This window comes from Lagenorhynchus albirostris, chromosome 11 (assembly GCF_949774975.1).
Source record: "Lagenorhynchus albirostris chromosome 11, mLagAlb1.1, whole genome shotgun sequence".
Taxonomy (NCBI): domain Eukaryota; kingdom Metazoa; phylum Chordata; class Mammalia; order Artiodactyla; family Delphinidae; genus Lagenorhynchus; species Lagenorhynchus albirostris.
The window spans coordinates 62,296,041-62,318,009 of NC_083105.1; the positions used below are offsets into that span (position 1 = coordinate 62,296,041).

Genomic DNA, 21,969 nt, shown 5'->3' on the forward strand with positions numbered 1-21,969 from the left:
ATAGTTTTAATTAGAATTTGAAAAACAGGCAAATACTTACTTCTTCAAATATCCTTTGAGAACCAGAAACAAGATGATGATTCAAAAATATATATATCATACAAACAAATGTTTTTGAATAAAATAAAATCTAACTTAAAAATAAGGTTTGATTAATTTAACAAAAGAACATTTTTAAAATTATTAACTCTTTATTTTGATATTTATATACATAAAGTATATATTTAACTGAATATTTTACACAAACTCTAGGAAGGTATTCCAAATGAAAAAGTATGATTATAAAGTACAACAAGATACATCGAGGAAGCATGTGATTCAGTGCCAAATTTATAATCACTTATCTAATATGTCACAATCCTTTTATTCCAGAAAATGTCCACATGAGGACTCTAAAATGGGCAATTACTTGTCAAAAGAATAAATGATTTTCATTATGTAGAACATGGAAAGGGACACGAGGCAAAATAAAGATTCTTCAGAATTTCTTTATGGAGCTGCTAGTAAGACAACAGAACCTAGGGCTACAAGGACCTGTCCAAGCAGAATATTTATATTAAATATAACTTCATTGCTTGCCTGGTAGAATTGATCTGTCAGCCACTTTTGGTAGAAGGATGGCCCACTATAGACACCAGGAAAATTTTTTCGCCCACAGCCATATCCGTAACTGGTAATTCCCATTACAAAATATCGTTCATGTTCTGGTAAGTAGCACATTAATGGTCCACCACTGTCACCCTATTAAAAAAGTCCCAAAATAGTATTAGTTACTTCCACTAGTCCTTAAACAACAATAAAGCTGAAATAAATTAATCACATTAATCATACATTTATATATATATTTTCAAAATACCTCCAACTTACAAAGAACCATAGATTTTCAGTTTTATATTCTGACTAAAACAGGAGGTATTCAGTCTGGCCTGGTGTTTAGAGGCACCATATAGCTGGTGGATAAACTTCGCACCTGCATAGTTTTGAACCAGAATACTATAAATCAAATTGTTTGAACTTTTTAGTGCAGTTACTCAGGAGAAATGTAATTTAGGAAGTGTGAAAAATACTGCAAATATTGTCTATTAGAATACTTCTGTTAATGCTGTGTGGGAAAGGTAGAACTAAGATATATAAAGGATTCATTTAGGGATGTGTGTGTGTGTCGTTTGCTAACTAGAGGACAGGAGTAAATTGGCATCTTGCAAGAGATGGCATCTTTCTAAGTGTTGACATTGGCTGGTGCAGGATAACAGGAATCAATGGCTAGTCCTCTTAATAGTATTACAAATAACAAATCTCTATCATGGTTTATACAAGACTGTTAATGCACTGAAACACCTTTACTGAGGACTGTTAATCATTCAAAACAGTAAGGACGCTGAGATAACTGTTTCAGTGCCTAAAGTATAAGGACTGTGTTTCTAAGGTGTTTGCAAATTCTCTACATAAGGTAAGCATTGAATAATTATTTTTGAAGGTAAGAATGTTTCACTTAGGAATACAATTCATAAGTGAAAGTATGTAGATTGGATTCTTTCACTCAGCACGATTTTTAAGGAAAAGGACACAGGAAAGATAGACCCTGGATTGCAGAAATCAGAATGAGTAGGAAAAGATCAGAGCATGGGACACTGTTTGGGAGTGATGTGCTGGTAGATTTAGAAGCAGTGAAGAAAAGAGGAATAAAGAAAGATTCAAAAAGCACAAGGGACAAAACAAAAAATAGATAAATTGGACTCCATAAAAAAATCAAAGACTTTTGTGCTACAAATGATAACATCAGGAAAGTGAAAAGACAGTCCACAGAATGAGAGGAAATATTTGCTAACCATACATGTGGTAAAGGACTTGTATCTGGAATATGCAAAGAATGTTTGTGACTCCATAATAAAAAGATAAATAACTCAATATAAAAATGGGCAAAGGATCCGAATAGACCTTTCTCCAAAGACGATATACAAAAGACTAATAAGCACATGCAGAGATGCTCAACATCATTAGTCATTAAGTAAATACAAATTAAAAGCACAGTGAGATACCTTGAGATACCCACAAGGATGGCTATAATCGAAACTCTAATTCAAAAAGATATATGCACCCCAATGTTCATAGCAGTACTATTTACCATAGACAAGACATGGAAACAACCCAAGTGTCCCTCAAGAGATGGTTGGTTTAAGAAGATGTGGTATATATATGTACTATGGAATATTACTCAGCCATAAAAAAGAATGAAATATTGCCATTTGCAGCAACATGGATGGACCTAGAGAATATCATACTAAGTGAAGTAACTCGATAGAGAAAGACAAATATATATGTTATCACTTATATGTGGAATCTAAAAAAATAATACAAATAAATCTATATACAAAACAGAAACACGACTCACAGACATAGAAAATATATATAACTGAAAAAATATATATATAACTGAATCAATTTACTGTATACCTGAAACTAATACAATATTGTAAATCAACTATATTTCAATTAAAAAAAGATAGATTGTAAGAAATGCTGTAAAGGATGTGGAGAAATTAGAACTCTCATACATTGTTGAGATGGCCAGAAAGCACATGAAAAGATGCTCAACATCACTAATTACTAGAGAAATGCAAATCAGAACTACAATGAGGTATCACCTCACACTGGTCAGAATGGCCATCATCAAAAAAATCTACAAACAATACATTCTGGAGAGGGTGTAGAGAAAAAGGAACCCTCCTACACTGTTGGTGGGAATGTAATTGGTACAGCCACTATGCAGAACAGTATGGAGGTTCCTTAAAAAACTAAAAATAGAACTACCCTATGACCCACCAATCCCACTCCTGGGCATATATCCAGAGAAAACCATAATTTGAAAAGATACATGCACCCCAATGTTCATTGATGCACTATTTACAATAGCCAGGACATGGAAGCAACCTAAGTGTCCATTGACAGATGAATGGATAAGAAGATGTGGCACATACATACAACGGAATATTACTCAGCCATAAAAAAGAACAAAATAATGCCATTTGCAGCAACATGGATGGACCTAGAGATTGTCATGCTGAGTGAAGTAAGTCAGACACAGAAAGACACATGTCATAGGATATCGCTCATATGTGGAATCTAAAAAAAAAAGGGCACAAATGAACTTATTTACAAAACAGAAGTAGAGTCACAGATGTAGAAAACAAACTTATGGTTACCAGGGGATAAGGTGGGAAGAGATAAATTGGGAGATTGGGATTGACATATACACACTAGTATATATAAAATAGGTAACTGATAAGAACCTGCTGTATAGCACTGTGAACTCTATACTCTGTAATGGCCTATATGGGAAAATAATCTAAAAAAAAAAAGAGTGGATATATGTATATGTATACTGATTCACTTTGCTGTACACCTGAAACTAACACAGCATTGTAAATCAACTGTACTCCAAAAAAAACAAACAAAAAAAGAACTCTCATACAGTGCTGGGTAAAAATGTAAAATGGTGCAGCCACTTGGGAATACAGTTTGGCAGTACTTCAAAATGTTAAACATTGACTCAGCAGTTCTACCCCTAGGTGAAATTTCCAAGAGAAATAAAAACATACCTACACATGGGCTTTCCTGGTGGCGCAGTGGTTGAGAGTCCGCCTGCCGATGCAGGGGACACGGGTTTGTGCCCCAGATGGGGAAGATCCCACATGCCACGGAGCGGCTGGGCCCGTGAGCCATGGCCGCTGAGCCTGCACGTCCGGAGCCTGTGCTCCGCAACAGGAGAGGCCACAACAGTGAGAGGCCCGCGTACCGCAAAAAACAAAAACAAAAACAAAAAAACCTACACATAAAAACGTACACGAATGTTTATAGCCACGTTATTCATAAAAGCCAAAAAGTAGAAATAGCTCAAATGTCCATCAACGAATGAACGGATGAATAAAATGTGGCATATCCACACCATGGTATATTATTTGGCAATATATCAATGCATGCTGTAATAGAGATGAACCTTGAAAACATTATGCTAAGTAAAAGAAGCCAGTCACAAAAGACCACAAATTGAATGATTCCATTCATATGAGATTTCCGGAATAGGCAAATCTCTAGATATTAGTGGTTGCCTAGGGCTAGGGGTAGGTGAGAGGAGAATGGGGAGTGACTGCTAATGAGTAGAGTTTTTAGGGGCGGGGGGGTGACAAAAGTGATCTAAAAATTAGATTATGGTGATGGTTGCACTATTCTATAAATATACTAAAACCCCACTGGGTTGTACACTTTAAATGGGTGAATTGTATATATGTAAATTGTATCTCAATAAAAGTGGTAATGGAAAAAAAGATTCAAGGCAAATTTTGATTAAGGTTGACCATGATTGTAGAAACCAAGGAATCAGGCAAGCAAGACGATTTGGATTGTTGGAATAGTTAAAAAAGGAGAAAAACAATTTAGACTCGAGAATTAAGACTTCACCAGAAAGTGATCAAAGGACTTGTTCAAGTTCTGTTCTGTCTTTAGAAAGTATTTCTAAGGAAAATTATTTGGTCTTACCTTGCAAGTATCAACAACTCCATCTTCATCACCTGCACAAAATGAAGTGTAAGGGATTATATCCCCATAACTCTTGTCAGAATTACAAAAACTTGGAGAAATATAATGCACTTCTGCTTCATGTAATTTTTTTGTAATATTACCTATTAACAAAAAAATACCAATAAATTATTTTGGAGAGCAGACATTTTGACAGCAATATAAAGTATTCCTGATGAACAAGTTTTCTTTCCATAGTGCCTGATTGAACAATTATGTAAAATTGTATCCATGTATGTATGTATGTATGTATGCCTAGAAAGACTGTGAAAGAAAGTTCACCAAATCTTAATGACAGTTATCTCTAGATAGTAGGAATTTCAGGTTACTTTTGTTACCTTTGCTGTCTTGTATTTCCTGGAGGTCTCACAGCAGGATCTATAGCTTTTTTTTTTTTTTTTTAAAAAGGGTATTTATTTATTTATATTTTATTTTGGGCTGCATTGGGTCTTTGTTCCTGCACACGGGCTGTCTCTAGTTGCAGCGAGTGGAGATGCTTTTCATTGTGGTGTGCAGGCTTCTCATTGTGGTGGCTTCTCTTGTTGCAGATCACGGTCCTAGGTGCGTGGGCTTCAGTAGTTGTGGCACGCGGGCTCAGTAGTTGTGGTTCGCAGACGCTAGAGTGCAGGCTCAGTCGTTGTGGCGAACAGGCTTAGTTGCTCCGCGGCATGTGGGATCTTCCTGGACCAGGGCTCGAACCCATGTCCCCTGCATTGGCAGGTGGATTCTTAACCACTGTGCCACCAGTATTTATAGCTTTTACAAAGTAAAACTATATAAAAATTGTCAAGGGCGAAAGAGGTAAATGCTGAGGTCTATCTTTCTTATGTTGTAAGCTGTGAATAATTTTAATTAAATTTTTAATGATGCTAAAGTCTTGAAGGATGTTGAATATGAAAATAAAACAGATTTTTAATTCATGCACTCCCCTAAATTCCCTGCTAATTCCTGAACATAAAGTGGTTCTTTGCTACAGAAAAGATAGGAAAATATAAGAACACTTCAGGTACTATTAAAGGACAGATCATTTTAAGGTTTATCCATAGAAAAGCTACTGTAACAGCAGCATCTCTTCTCATCAGCCTGTCTCAGAGTTACAGGTGTCACATGTGGTAGCTGAATATTTTGTGTGCCCCACATTCTTCCCTAGCTTTTCAAGTAATAGACATTTTACCCTTAGCTGCAAGTGGGTAAATGACCCAACTGTTCCATTCACAGAATTCCATTCTCCTGGTTGTGCTGATTGGTCTAGAGGTGACTATATTTGGTATAAAGCTAGCCAATTGGAATACTTATCCAGCATTTTAATTTAATTTTATTTTATTTTAGCAATATAGAAATACCTTTAATATCGTAAGTGAAAAATAAGTACATGAAATAGAATGCAGGCTATTATGACAGCTATATACAATTATGTAGAGAAGACCGAAAGGAAGCATATAAAATCATTTGTAACTTATTTAATGATAGTGGGATTATATATTTCCCCATCTATTTTTCAAATATTCTGCACTATTGTTATAATGTTTTAATAAAAATGTTAAATCAAAGATTATTAATAATACTCTTCACTTATTTCCAGTATGGCTGTAATGTTGGCTGTAAATATGAAACTTTCTTCCACACACCAATATTTTCAAGAATGGCATATTCTCACACAGTATGTTTATCCAGCATTTTTAAACTGGAGCTTCCAGAGAAGAATCTGTTTCACCCTAGTCACATGACTGTTTAGCTATAAATTCAAATCAGTCTGCAGCCATAGTTCCAGACTTATGAGGACAGGCAGCCTGAGAAAGTAAAGTCAACATACAGAGAGAATAGCAATAGGAAATAGAAATTAAATATGTCTAATGGCGTCCAGATTCCTGGATCAAGGCTCCTAGAGGCCAGCCTTTCTGCGCTTTATTTATTTATTTATTTATTTATTTTGCGGTACACGGGCCTCTCACTGCTGTGGCCTCTCGCGTTGCGGAGCACAGGCTCCGGACGCGCAGGCCCAGCGGCCATGGCTCACGGGCCCAGCCGCTCCGCGGCATGTGGGATCTTCCTGGACCGGGGCACGAACCCGCGTCCCGTGCATCGGCAGGCGGACTCTCAACCACTGCGCCACCAGGGAAGCCCAATGCACTTTTTAAAAAAATAATTGAAGTAGTACTAGCTGTATATAAAAAAATATATATATAACATATAAGTTATAGAATACAATAATGAAATGAACACGTGTAAATCTACCACCCAATTTATGAACAATACTAATCCAGTGTGGTATTGGTATAGGGCTATTCAAAATAACCAGAGATTTTCAAAGTGAATAGGAGAGAGAGCCCAGAAGTAGATGTCTGGGTTTTCCATTTTGTTCCACTGGTCACTTAGAATATTCTTGCACAAATACAACACTGATCAATTACCATAGCTTTAGAATAAACCTTGATTTCTGGATGGCAACTTCTCCAACATTGTTTTCTTCCATAGGAGTGTCTTGGCTATTCTTAGGTCTTTTAGAATGAACTTTTTCATTGTCTTAACACTCATGTTAGGGTTTATCGTAACCTGGTGCTTTTCAGTTTTTCAGATAGAATTGACATCTTTCTTTTTTTTTTTAAATAAATAAATAAATTTATTTTTAAAAAAGCCAACAACAGTAGAAACGCACCCTTGCATGGAAGGAAGTCCCTGATGTCACATGAAATAGTAATTCAGAACAGTCTGTGTGATTCTGTTTATGGAAATGATGATAATATATGATCATTTTTATAGAGGAAAAATCTGGAAGACACATCCAACTTGATAGTTTTATCTCTGGAGGAACTTTTTTTTTTTAGTATTTGTTGGGTTTTTTTTGTTTGTTTGTCTGTACTGCAGGTTCTTATCAGTCATCAATTTTATACACATCAGTGTATACATGTCAATCCCAATCGCCCAATTCAGTACACCACCATCCCCACCCCACCGCGGTTTTCCCCCCTTGGTGTCCATACATTTGTTCTCTACATCTGTGTCTCAACTTCTGCCCTGCAGACCAGTTCATCTGTACCATTTTTCTAGGTTCCACATACATGCGTTAATATACGATGTTTGTTTTTCTCTTTGACTTACTTCACTCTGTATGACAGTCTCTAAATCCATCCACGTCTCAACAAATGACTCAATTTCGTTCCTTTTTATGGCTGAGTAATATTCCATTGTATATATGTTCCACAACTTCTTTATCCATTCGTCTGTTGATGGACATTTAGGTTGCTTCCATGACCTGGCTATTGTAAACAGCGCTGCAGTGAACATTGGGGTGCATGTGTCTTTCTGAATTACAGTTTTCTCTGGGTATATGCCCAGGAGTGGGATTGCTAGGTCATACAGTAATTCTATTTTTAGTTTTTTAAGGAACCTCCATATTGTTCTTCATAGTGGCTGTATCAATTTACATTCCCACCAAGAGTGCAAGAGGGTTCCCTTTTCTCCACATCCTCTCCAGCATTTGTTGTTTGTAGATTTTCTGCTGATGCCCATTGTAACTGGTGTGAGGTGATACCTCATTGTAGTTTTGATTTGCATTTCTCTAATAATTAGTGATGTTGAGCATCTTTTCATGTGCTTCTTGGCCATCTGTATGTCTTCTTTGGAGAAATGTCTATTTAGGTCTTCTGCCCATTTTTGGATTTGGTTGTTTATTCCTTTAATATTGAGCTGCATGAGCTGTTTATATATTTTGGAGATTAATCCTTTGTCCGTTGATTCATTTGCAGTATTTTCTCCCATTCTGAGGGTTGTCTTTTCGTCTTGTTTATGGTTTCCTTTGCTGTGCAAAAGTTTTGAAGTTTTATTAGGTCCCATTTGTTTATTTTTGTTTTTATTTCCATTACTCTGGGAGGTGGATCAAAAAAGATCTTGCTGTGATTTATGTCAGAGTGTTCTTCCCATGTTTTCCTCTAAGAGTTTTATAGTGTCCAGTCTTACATTTAGGTCTCGAATCCATTTTGAGTTTATTTTTTGTATATGGTGTTAGGGAATATAGATTGACATCTTTCTGATAACTGAGTCCTCCTATTGTGGCATAAACTATACCATTTCGTTTACTTAGATATTCTTTAATGTCTTTTTTAAACGTTTCAGGATTTTTTTCTATAAAAGGCCTGCAATCTTTTGTTAGATTTGTTTTTAGCTACCTAATCATTTTGGTATTATTGTATTTGTTGACTTCCATTATCTTTTGTTACCAAGAATTGTCAAATACCCTTTATTCAGATTCACCAATTGTTTACTTTTTGTCACACTGCACTATCATTTTTATGTGTATGTGTATAAATTTTTCTGAATCATTTAAGAGTGAATGGCTGACATTGTGCCCCTATACCCTTAAATACTTCAGTGTGTACTGCTTAAGAACAAGGACATTCTTTTATATAACAACAGTACATTTATCAAGATCAGGAAATTTAACACTGGTCCAATACTATTATCCAGTTTAATCTCCATGTATTTTTAAATTTTCCAGCTATCTTTCTGTTATTGATTTATAGTTTAATTTCATTGTTTATAGTTTATTTCTAACCATTGCTTTGCTTTCTGTCTCTATGATTTGCCTATTCTGGACATGGCATCATATAAATGGAATTACACAATATGTGGGCTTTTGTGTCTGGCTTATTTCACTTAGCATAAGATTGTAGCAGGTATCAGTACTTCATTCCTTTTTATGGCTGGATGATATTTCATTGTATGAATATATCACATTTCGTTTACCCATTTATCAGTTGATGGACATTTAGATAGTATTCTTTTTTTTGCTATTATGAATAATGCTACTGTGAACATTCAAATACAGGTTTTTGTGTGGACATATGTTTTCATTTCTCTTGGGTATCTACCTAGGAGTGGAATTGCTGAGTCATAAGGTAATTTATATGTTTAAATTTTTGAAAAACTGCCAAAATGTATTCCAAGGCAGCTGCACCATTTTATATTCTTACTAGCAATGTATGAGAGTTCTAATTTCTTCACAACCTCATCAACACTTGTCTAACTTTTTTTTTTTTTGTCTAACTTTTTGATAAGTCATCCTTGTGGGTGTGACATCTGTTACTTTTAAAATTACATTTTCTAACTACTGATAGTGTATAGAAATGAAATAGATTTTGGTATATTGCTTTTATATCTGGCCACTTTACTAGACTCTCTTAATTCCAGTGGATTATAAATTATTTTTTAATATAATGACATCATCTGCGAATAATGAATGTTTTGTTATTACCTTTCTAAGTCATATGTCTTCTGCATCTTTTTCTCGTGTTTCTGTACCTGGTAGAAGCTCTACTAAATATGGAATAAAAGTGGTGATAGTGGGGGAAATCACTGCTGATTTTAAAGGAAATGTTTTTCTGTAGTAATGATGTTTGCTGTAGAGGTAGATAACCTTTATCAGGTTAAGAAAGTTTCCTTCTATGTCCAGACTTAAGAGTTTTTAACAGTGTTTCTTCAGCACTATTGAGATAATCATGGGGTATTTTTTAATCCTTTAATCAGTTAATATGGTGAATTACATTAAGAAACTTCTAATATTAAACCACCCTGAATTCCTTAGATCAGTGGTCCCCAAACTTTTTGGCACCAGGGACCACCGGTTTTGTGGAAGACAGTTTTTCCATGGACCGGAAGCAGTGGGGGGAATGGTTTCGGGATGATTCAAGTGCATTACATTTATTGTGCACTTTATTTCTATTATTATCACATTGTAATATATAATGAAATAATTATACAACTGACAATAATGCAGAATCAGTGGGAGCCCTACGCTTGTTTTCACTTGCCATTCATAATAGGGTTTTGATATGAGTCTGCAAGCAATTGATTTATTATGGTCTCTGTGCAGTCAAACCTCTCTGCTAATCTGTATTTGCAGCCGCTCCCCAGCGCTAGCATCACCGCCTCAGCTCCACCTCAGATCATCAAACGTTAGATTCTCATAAGGAGCACGCAGCCTAGATCCCTCAGCATGCGCAGTTCACGGTAGGGTTTGCACTCCTATGAGAATCTAATGCCACCGCTGATCTGACAGGAGGCGGAGCTCAGGTAGTAATGTGAGTGATGCGCAGCGGCTGTAAATACAGATGAAGCTTGGCTCGCTTACCCGCCGCTCACCTCCTGCTGTGCAGCCCGGTTCCTAACAGGCCACGGACCGGCACCAGCCTGTGGCCCAGGGGTAGGGGACCCCTGCCTTAGTTAAACTCACCTTGGTTATGTGGAATTCTGTTTATACTATTCTTTTTTAAAATTAATTAATGAATTAAATTTTTTGTTTATACTATTCTTGATAGATTTGGTGTGCTAATAATTTGGAATGTCCACATTTATGATACTGGCATTTCTTGTACTATACTTACTTAATTTGGGCATCAAGATGATTATTATCCTCATACACTGAGTCGGGGTATGTTCTCTTTTTTTGGATTCTTTATGAAGATATTTATATAATACTTAAATAATTGCTGGTAATTATGGTTGACTCACTTGTTCTGAGTTCTGGTGTTTTATTTTTGAAAAAAATTTAATTACGGATTAAGTTCTTTTACTGTTTAAAGGACTATTCTTATTTAGTTAGTTTGGGTTAGTTAGAATTTTCTAGGAATTTATCCATTTTGTTTAAGTATTAAAATTGAGAGCATAACATTGTTTAAAGTATTATTTTAAAAAATTATTTATTTATTTATTTAGGCTGTGCCAGGTCTTAGTTGTGGCGTGTGGGATCTTCCTTGCGGCATGTGGAATCTTTTAGTTGCAGCATGTGGACTTATTAGTTGTGGCATGTGGACTCTTAGTTGTGGCATGCGGGATCTAGTTGTCTGACCAGGGATCAAACCCAGGCCCCCTGCATTGGGAGTGTGGATTCTTACCCACTGGACCACCAGGGAAGTCCCTAAAGTATTATTTTTTAATTCATAATATTATTTATATTTGTGCCTTCTCTCCTTTTCTCATCAATCTTACCAGGGGTTTGTGGTTTTTTCAAAGATCTAGATTTTGGCCTTGTTGGTTCTCTTTTTTTCTGATTTTATTTTATTTTCATTAATTGTTGTGCTTATCTTTATTTCTTTTCTTCTGCTTTCTATGGGTCATGTAATATTCTTTTAACCTTTATAAAGGTGGACATTTAATGTATAACATTCAGCCTTTCTTCTTTATTAGGCTGAATATTCTAGGTCAAATATTTGCTCTTCCGTATGGCTGAACCTAAAAGTTTTAAAGCTTTATTATTTTTATTTTATTTATTTATTATTTTTGGCTGCATCAGGTCTTAGTTGTGGCATGCGGGATCTTTGTTGAGGCATGTGGGATTTTCCGTTGTGGCGCACAGGCTTCTCTCTAGTTGTGGTGTGCGTGCTTTCTCTCTCTAGCTGTGGCAGGTGGGCTCCAGAGCACGTGGGCTCTGTATTTGCAGCACGTGGGCTCTCTAGTTGAGGTGTACTGGCTCGGTAGTTGTGGCGCGTGGGCTTAGTTGCCCTGTGGCATGTGGGCTCTTAGTTCCCCAACCAGGTATCGAACCCGTGTCCCCTGCATTGGAAGGCGGATTCTTTACCACTGGACCACGAGGGAAGTCCCTAAAGCTTTAAGTGTCCCTTTATGTAGTACCTTACTTGCAGCACTGAAGTTTTGCTATGTGGTATATACATTACTATTCAGTTATAAGGATTTTAGATGATTATGATTTCTTCTTTGATATAGGAGTTATTTAGCAGTATATGTTGAATTTTCCAAATGTGTGGTTTGAAAAAATTTTTTTCTCATTTTTTAAAAAGCTTTATTGATGTTTAATTTACATAGCGTAAAATTCTCACAGTGTAAGCACGCAGTTCAAAGATTTTTGTAAATTTATACAAGCCCCACATCTAATTTTAGGATACTTCCTTCACTCCAAAGAGTCCTCCTCCCGTGCCCATTTGCAGTCAGTTCTCACCTCCAGCCCCACACTCAGGAAATGATGGTTATGATTTCTGTCTGTGTAGGTTTGCCTTTTCTAGAAATTTTGTGTAAATAAATCAGTTGGTCATAAATATAAGTTGGGTTTTGTTTTGGACTCTGTATTGTGTTCCATTGATCTCTGTGCTATTTTTAAACAACCAGCACAGCAGAAATACAAAGGATCATAAGAGACTACTACAGGCAACTATACACCAATAAAATGGACAACGTAGAAGAAATGGACAAATTCTTAGAAAGGTACAATCTCCCAAGACTGAACTAAAAAGAAATAGAAAATCTGAATTACCGTACTGAAATTGAATCAGTAATTTTAAAACTCCCAACAAACCAAAGTACAGGACCAGATGGCTTCACAGGTGAATGCTACCAAACATTTAAAGAAGAGTTAACATCTGTCCTTCTGAAACTATTCCAGGAACTTGCAGAGGAAGGAACACTTCCAAACTCACTCTGTGAGGCTCCATCACCCTAATACCAAAACCAGATGAAGATATCACAAAAAAAGAAAATTACAGGCCAGTATCACTGATGAACATAGATACAAAAATCCTCAACAAAATACTAGCAAACAGAATCCAACAATACATTAAGAGGGTTATACACCATGACCAAGTGGGATTTATCCCAGGAATGCAAGGATTTTTCAGTATCCACAAATCAATCAATGTGATACACCACAGTAACAAACTGAAGAATAAAAACAATATGATCATCTCAATAGATGCAGAAAAAGCTTTTGATAAAATTCAACATCAATTTACAATAAGGACTCTCCAGAAAGTGGTCATAGAGGAAACATACCTCAATATAATAAAGACCATATATGACAAACCCACAACTAACATCATACTCAATGGTGAAATGCTAAAAGCATTCCCTCTAAGATCAAGAACAAGACAAGGATGCCCACTCTTGCCACTTTTATTCACCATAGTTTTGGAAATCCTAGCCACAGCAATTAAAGAAAAAATAAAAGGAATCCAAATTGGAAAGGAGGAAGTAAAACTGTCATTGTCTGCAGATGGCATGATACTATATATAGAACATTCTAAAGATGCTACCAGAAAACAAACCAATACCATACAGTCTTGATGGCTATAGTTTTTGGTATATTTTGAAATTAGGTAGAGTAACTCTTTCAGCTTTGTTGTTCTTCAAAAATTTTTGGCTATTCTAGGTTCTTTGCCTTTCCATATACATTTTAGGATCAGCTTGTCAAATTGTATGAAAAACCTTGCTGGGATTTTGATAGAGAGTGCATTGAATATATAGGTCAATCTGGGGATAATTGCCATATTAACAATATTGAGTCTTCGAATCCATGGATGTGGTATGTCTTTCCATTTATTAGGTCTTCTTTGATTTCTGTATGTAATGTTTTGTAGCTTTCAGTATACAGGTCTTGCACATCTTTTATTGACTACAATGAGTCTAGGTGTGGATCTCTTTTTTTAATCTTAATTGGGGTTTATTGAGCTTCTTTTATAAATTAAGGGTTTTTTTCATGAAATTTAGGCAGTTTGGGGCCATATTTTCTTCAAATATTTTTTCTTCCCCATTTTTCCTTTCCTCCCTTTCCAGAAATCTCATTATATGTATGTTGGTACATTTGGTGTTGTGCCACAGGTCTCTGAGTGTCTGTTTTTTTCCAAAAATATTTTCTCTGTTTTCTCCAGATGAGATTATTTCTATTGCTGTAGTTTAAGTTCACAGATTCTTTCTTGTGCCATCTCAAATCTCTAGAATTTCCATTTGGTTCTTTTTAAAATTGTCTATTTCTCCACAGACATTCCCCATTTGGTAAGTCATTGTCATCACATTTTTCTTTAATTCCTTGAACAATAATTCCTTGAACAATAATTTCTTTTAACTTGTTGAACATATTTAAAGAGCTTCTTTGAAATCTTCGTCTGCTGTATGCAACATCTAAACCTATTCAGAGTCAGTTTCTATTGACTACTATTTTCCCCTGAGTATATGTCAGTGGGGTTTTTTTTGTTTGTTTGTTTTTTATGATGTCTTACAATATTTTTGTTAAACTGGACATTTTAGATTAATGTATTGCAACAACTCTGGGTTTTGATTCCCTTTTCAACAATATTGTTGTAATTTTTAAAATAACTTGCCTGGACCTAAATTGTGTAATCTGTCTCCCCCACATTGCGTGATTGTTGATGTCTCTGCTCAGTTTTTTAATTCTGATTTTTTTTTTTTAACTTGTTTTGGCCATGCCTTGCAGCATGTGGGATCTTAGTTCCCCGACAAGGGATCAAACCCATGTCCCCTGCATTGGAAGCGCAGAGTCTTAACCACTGGACTGCCAGGGAAGTCCCTTTTAATTCTGATTTTTACCTTTTAACCTGGCTTCATAGAGCTTTCCCATGTGTCTGCATAGTTTACTGGTCAGTTAATGATTTAAACTTTCATCCTCTGCTGATGGATCTGTGTGTGGGTTGGGGAGTGCATTCAAAGTTCAGTCAGATTTCAAATCTACCTTGGTTTTCACTTTATGGTAAGCTGTCTCAGATTTTTTCCCACACATGTATACATGTATGTTTCCCAGTAAGCCAAGGATGTTTGGAGAGCTTATCTAGCCATTCTATAGCTGTCTCATTTTCAGGTTCTTCCTGTCAGATTTCTGACTGTTCCACTCCTGGCTGCATCTAGGACCTCAATCCCAGAACAGCAGAGCTGTGGGTTTCCCCCATTCATCTCTTGCTGAGTCTAATACTTTTTTAAAAATTTATTTATTTATTTTTTCGATACCTGGGCCTCTTACTGCTGTGGCTTCTCCCGTTGCGGAGCACAGGCTCCGGACGCGTAGGCTCAGCGGCCATGGCTCACGGGCCCAGCCACTCTGCAGCATGTGGGATCTTCCCGGACTAGGGCACGAACCCATGTCCCCTGCATCGGCAGGTGGATTCTCAGCCACTGCGCCACCAGGGAAGCCCTAAATTTATTTTTAAAAATTTTATTTAGTTTTTTGAGTCTACTACTTTTATTGACAGTGCTGCTAGACTGGATTATCAACTACTGCTCTAAATCAAGTCCATCTCCTCTGGTACCAAGATCCTTTTTCCTCATGATCCTGGTAAAACTGTTGCACTGATTGATCTGAGAGGGGAGTTAGGAGCAGCCACAAGCAAGAAAACTACAAATTCCTCTTTTTACCCAAATTTCTAGCTGCTTATAATAAACAAATACTCTTCAATTTATTGTGCATTTTGGTTGATTTCCAGGGCTCTGAAATGGTTGCTTTTGACAATTTTTGTCCATTTTATACTTACATTGGGGGAAGAGGATTTTCCAACTCCTTATTCCATCATAGCCAAAATTCCCATCTCTCTTATTGCTAAAATAATTGTAATCAGAGTATATAGTCTGTACATTACCTATTCTTTGAATTTTGAGATTTGCTATATGGCCTAGTAAGTGGTCAATTTTTATAAAGTTTCCACCTGTACTTGAAAGGATGAAATTCTCTGATTTTGGGATGCAGAATTTTCTGATTTGGCTATTAAATCAAGCCTCCTACTTCAAGCATTATAAATCTTTACTAATTTTTCATCTGCTTAATATGCCAATAATAAAAAAGACAGTTGTGTTAAAATTCCCTCCTATCATAGGGAAGTTATAATGTTTGCCATACAGTTCTATCTATTTCTCTTTACTGTTATCTGGGTCCTAGTTATTAGCCTCACAAGTCTAGAACTGTGCTATCTTCCTGGTGAGTTGAATCATTTCTAAACATATAATGACCTTCTTCACCCCTAATAATTCTTTTATCTTAAAGTCTATTTTGTCTGCTGTTTGTATAGCAATACCAGCTTTCTTTTAATTAGAATTTGCTTGGTATATTTCTTTCCTATTGTTTTACTTCAATCCTTCCATATTGTTACATTTTAAGTATGGCTTGCTAAAGTAAGCTGAATTTCCTGCTTCCTAATCTGATTATCTTTATTTTAACTAGTGATGTGGTCCATTAACATTTATTATGATTATGGATGTATTTGGGCTTGTTTCTAATGCCTTATATAGTTTTATTTTTCTTATGCTTCTTATTTCTCCTTTCTTGATTTTTTTAATTGAGATTTTATTTGCCTTTATGTTCTTATTCCTTTTGTTTCTTTCTACTGGTTTACAAGCTGTATCCTCTATTTCTGTTATTGAAATTTGACCATTCATGCTTAAAATCTAATGTTAATCAGTATTTTAACACTTTTCCTGAATAATACAAGGACCTGAGACCACTTTAACTCTGGTTACCCATTCTGAAGTACATGCTTTTTTCCAATTATTTAAATATCTTTTTTAAAATTCCACAGAATATGCATTGTTTTTATTTTATTCCAAGGTTTCTCCGTTTTGGCACTATTGACAGTTTAGGCCAGATAACGCTTTGTTCTGGAAGGTACGAGTACTCTCCTGGGTATTGAAGGATGATGAGCAACATCTCTGGCTTCTACCCACTAAGAACCAGTAGCATGCTTATCCCCTGCCCAACGGTAAAACCAGAATTTTCTACAGACATTACCAAATGTTCCCTGGGGGCAAAAGTGCCCTCAGTTGAGAACCAATGTTGTATACAGACAATGTTTACTTACAATTACCTATGATTTTAGCTATTTCTTTGCTCACTTCTCTTTTTTAATTTTTATTTTAATTAATTAATTAATTAATTTGGCTGCACCATGCGGCTTGCGGGATCTCAGTTCCCTGACCAGGAATTGAACCCAGGCCACGTCAGTGAAAGCCCGGAATCATTTTGCTCGCTTCTTTCATTTCATACCTCCCTTTTGGCAGCATTGGCATCGTTTTCTTTCTCTCTGATATATTTCTTATTTCCTCTGTGAAAAATTATTGGTAGTAAATAGTTTTGTTCACTCTTATTTTTGAATGATAATTTTATTGGATACACAATTGTAGGTTCATAGTTCTGTCCTCTCAGTAATTTGATCATGATATCTTATTGTAGTTTGACTGTCATTATTGCTATTGAGAAGTTTTCTGAAAGCCAATCTCTAGTTATTGTATAAGGATTTCTCTTTTATCTCTGGCTGTATTCAGCTCTTCTCTTTGTTTTTTCTCTTCTACAGTTTCATTACACTGTATGAAAAGGGATTACATTTTGTTTTGGCTCATGTTGTGCTTACTGTAGTATCTAGATTCATGTTGTCTTTCATCAGTGATAGAAAAATTTCAACCCACATCCATTGAATATTGCCTCTCCTCTATTCTCTTCATTTGTTCTCTCTAGTGCTCTCATTAGGTGTATATTTGACTTTCTTTTACTTGACTTTCTCTCTCTCTCTCTTTTTATTTTTGGTTGTCAAATAACCCTTTATTAAATTATTTTTCTTTGCAGTTCTTAACTAGCTGGACATTCCATCACACCACTGTTGATGTCATCTGTGATGTCGTAAGGGTGGTGGCCATCAACATTGCAGCCCACAGACTGGGCAGTTCCCAGGATCTCTTGAATGGTTCCAGAGCGTTCTCTAGCTAAAGATCAATGCCTCATCTGTCAGGCATTGTTGACAATCTAATCAAAAGTGATGTTTCCACTATGCTTAATGTTTTTCTGCTTCTTTCTGTCTCTTGGCGGTTCCTCAAGGGCTTTGATGATCAGGGAAGAGGCAGAAGGTATCACCTCAATCTGGGCCTGTCTATTTTGAATGGTCAGTTTCATTGTAATCCTCAGACCCTTCCAATCACCAGTTGCCGTGGAGCAACTTGGATGCCTTGGATGTCATCACCAACCTTTTTTGGAGAGAGACCCAGGGGGCCGATCTTGGGGGCCAGGGCAGATGTGGCACCAATCTCCCCACTGGTGCACCTCAGGTATACGGCTTTGATCTCGCTGGGGTCGAACTTAGGCGGCATGGTGGAGGCCTCTGGTGTCGGATGAAACCAGATTCAGGATGACTGAAGAAAGTTGCACCTTGGCCTCCTCCGAGCCAAGAGCCAAAAGCTCTTTATTTTCTCTGTGCCACAGTCTAGGCACTTCTTCAGATACATCTCTGATTCACAGATTCTCTCTTCAGATGAGTCTAATAGGATGTTTATTTCATCCAGTGAGTTTTAAACTTAGGCAATTACGTTTTTCATTTATAAAGATTCTATTTGGTTCTCTTTTAAATCTGCCTGATCACTCTAGATCATCTATCGCTCATTTTTAATTCTACTCTTTTATTTCTTTAAACAATTCACATATACTAATTTTATATTCTATACCTAAAATATTAATATCTGAGATCTTTGGGGGGGCTTTATCAGTTATTTAATTTCTGTTGACTTTCATAATTATGATTTGTTTCCTTATGTGTTTAGTGATCTTTGACTGTGAACTGATATTTAGCTGATTTTAATCTGGGAATCCTAAGTTCCTTCTGACTTGGTACTACTTTAGCCATTGAATTTATTTCAATTATTGTATTTTTTAATTGTCACAGTTACGTGGTTCTTTTTCACATCTCTTTTCATTTTTTAAGCACATCTTTTATTCTTGTAATATCAATATATTAAACATTTAAAAAAATATTTATGTATTTATTTGGCTACACCAGGTCTTAGTTGCAGCATGTGGGATCTTTGCTGCTGCATGCAGGATCTTTAGTTGTGGCATTCTGGAACTTTAGTTGCAGCATGAGAACTCTTAGTTGCGGCATGTGGGATCTAGTTCCCCTGGCCAGGGGTCAAACCTTGGCCCCCTGTATTGGGAGCACAGAGCCTTAGCCACTGGACCACGAGGGAAGTCCCATTAAACATTAAAATATATTATCTGATGATTCTGGTATCTGAAATCTTTGTAGGTCTTATTCTGATGTCTGTTGTGCCTTGTTTCCTTTGGTGTTTAGCAATTAAAAAAATTATAATCCATTTTCTTTGAAACTTTGGTGAAGTTCTTTGAGGTTTCAGGTGACATTGGGTTTCTACACAAATTATTGGCATTTGATTCTCTCAGGCACCTAGAGAACATTAACAGTCTAGGAACTACTTAAACTAAATTCTAACCTTGAGGCTTTCTAGTCTACTCAGAGTGATTTGGGGCATATGAGTGGTATTTGTAGTTACATATTTTATGGGAAAATTTCTTCATTTTTTGCCTTCCATTAAGCAGTTTTCCTAGCAATCCTGGGGGTGGGGTGGGGGTTGAGGATGCTTTTGTTATATATGATTCATTTTTTTAAAAAACTTTATTTACTAATAATTATAGTTAACAGGAAGTTGCAAAGCAAGTACAGTGAGGGTCAGTGTAATCTTTACCCAGTTTCCTATAATGGTTCTATCTGTATTATTGAAGTACAATATCAAAACCAAGAAATTGACACTGGAACAATGTGTGTGTGTGTGTGTGTGTGTGTGTGTGTGTGTGTGTGTGTATGTGTGTGTGGTTCTACACCATTTTATGGCATATGTAGATTCATGTAATCACCACCACAATCAAGATACAGAACTATTCCATCGTCACAAAGATCTCCATGCTATCTAACCTTCTTACCCCACAGCGATCAGTAATCTCTTCTCCATCTTTATAATTTTGTCCTTTTGTGAATGTTGTATAAATGGAATCACACAGTATGTGACCTTTTGAAAATTGCTTCTTTTCACTAAGCATAATGCACTTGTGACCCATCTAAGTTGTTGTGTATATCAATAGTAAATTCCTATTAACTGCTTAGTAATGTTTCATATTAAGGATATACTGCAGTGTATTTAATCATTCACTTATTGAAGGACGTTTAGGTTTTTCTAGTTTGGGGATATTACAAGTAAAGCTTTTATGAACATCTATGAACAGGTTTTTGTGTGGACTTATGTTTTCATTTCTCTGGGATAAATGCCTAGGAGTGTGATTGCTGGGTTATATTGTAAGTGTATGTATGTTCACATATGTTTTTAAGAAACTGTATCTCTGCTGTTCCATGGTTACACACTTAGAATTGCTGTGTCTCCTTGGTGGATTTACCCTTATAATTATGTTATGTTCTTCACTGTCCCTGGTAATTTTCTTTGCTCTTAAGTCTACTTTATCTGATATTAATGTAGCCAGTTCTGCTTTCTTTTCCTTTTTCCCCCCCATTCCAGCTTTTCTTTTGATTAATGTTACCATGGTATGTCTTTTGCCATCCTTTTACTTACTTTTTTTTTTTTAATATTTATTTATTTATTTGGTTGTGCCAGGTCTTAGTTGCAGCAGGTGTGCTCCTTAGTTGCGGCTCGCCAGCTCCTTAGTTCTGGCATGCGAACTCTTAGTTGTGGCATGCATGTGGGGTCAGTTCCCTGACCAGGGATTGAACCCAGGCCCCCTGCATTGGTAGCACAGAGTCTTAACCACTGTGCCACCAGGGAAGTCCCCATCCTTTTACTTTCAATCTACCTATATCATATTTGAAATGAACTATGTATATATGAACTATGCAGCTAGGTCTTGAGTCTGACTCAATTTTAGAGTACAGCCCTGAAGCTCCAGCTTTATGAGTGTCTCCCCACACACACTCAAGCAGGCTTTGTTCTTCAAGCCTCTGAAGGCCTATGAAACCACAGAAATCAATATTGAATGTTACCAATTTGACAAATACCCTTAAGATGAAAGGCAGCTTTTGTGCTCCAGTTATCTAAGTTCCTGTCTTCACACTCAGTCCTTGACCTATGCATTTTCTCTCTTTAATAATTTTCAGTGGGAAGGTCGGTGTGTGCATGTAATCTGCCATGTTGCTGGAGAGCCAATATAATCCTCAAAACAACTCTCTGATAAGGTATTATTGCTCTCATCTTACAGATCATGAAAATGTATGACATTGTGAGACATGATATAATATAATGGAAACACATGAGTTTTGAGGCAGGCCGACCTAGGCTTGAATTTTTGACTCCTCAGTTAGCTGTGTAACTTTGGGCAATTTATTTAATCTCTTTAAAACTCAGTTTATTCACCCATATTATAATATTTCTTATAGTGTTGTTGGGGCATTAAATGAGAAATACATTAAAATGCTTAGTATTTTATTTAGTACCTAGCCCTGAATAAATAGTAGTTGCTCCTATCATCATTGTTCTAACTGTTGTAAAAGATTCAATAACCTGCCCGTGGTAATTCAGCTAGTACATGGCCAGGCTGAGATTCAGACTTAGGTCTGTGATTCTAAAGCCCATGCTCTTTTTCCTGCACCATGTCACTTTCCTTATCTTCCTTAGAAAATATTCACAGAGAAAAAAAGAAAAATAATAATTCACAGACTTTTCATACATTTATTTCTATCCTATCTAAATAATCCACAAATATTTAAATGGCTAGGTTTGGTAGAGAATAGAAAAAAAAGAGTCTCAGCACTTGATCTCATATATTGCTAAACAGACTTCAATTCCCTCAGGAGCAGATTGTATTTAATGTACTACTTAAATATTCAGGCTTTA

General features: G+C 36.2%; 1 protein-coding gene and 1 pseudogene across 1 annotated transcript in view; both read right to left on the reverse strand.

Annotated features, from left to right (window-relative positions):
• Positions 1 to 489: 489 nt before the first annotated feature.
• Positions 490 to 21,969, reverse strand: part of TMPRSS12 (transmembrane serine protease 12) — a 37,058-nt gene continuing 15,578 nt past the window's right edge. The window contains exons 4-5 of the mRNA XM_060166495.1: positions 4,537 to 4,679; positions 490 to 741 (exon numbers count right to left, since the gene is read on the reverse strand). Of these exons, the coding sequence (XP_060022478.1) occupies positions 490 to 741; positions 4,537 to 4,679 (395 nt within the window). The remainder of the gene's footprint in view (positions 742 to 4,536; positions 4,680 to 21,969) is intronic.
• Positions 17,908 to 18,504, reverse strand: LOC132529041 (large ribosomal subunit protein uL11-like; annotated as a pseudogene).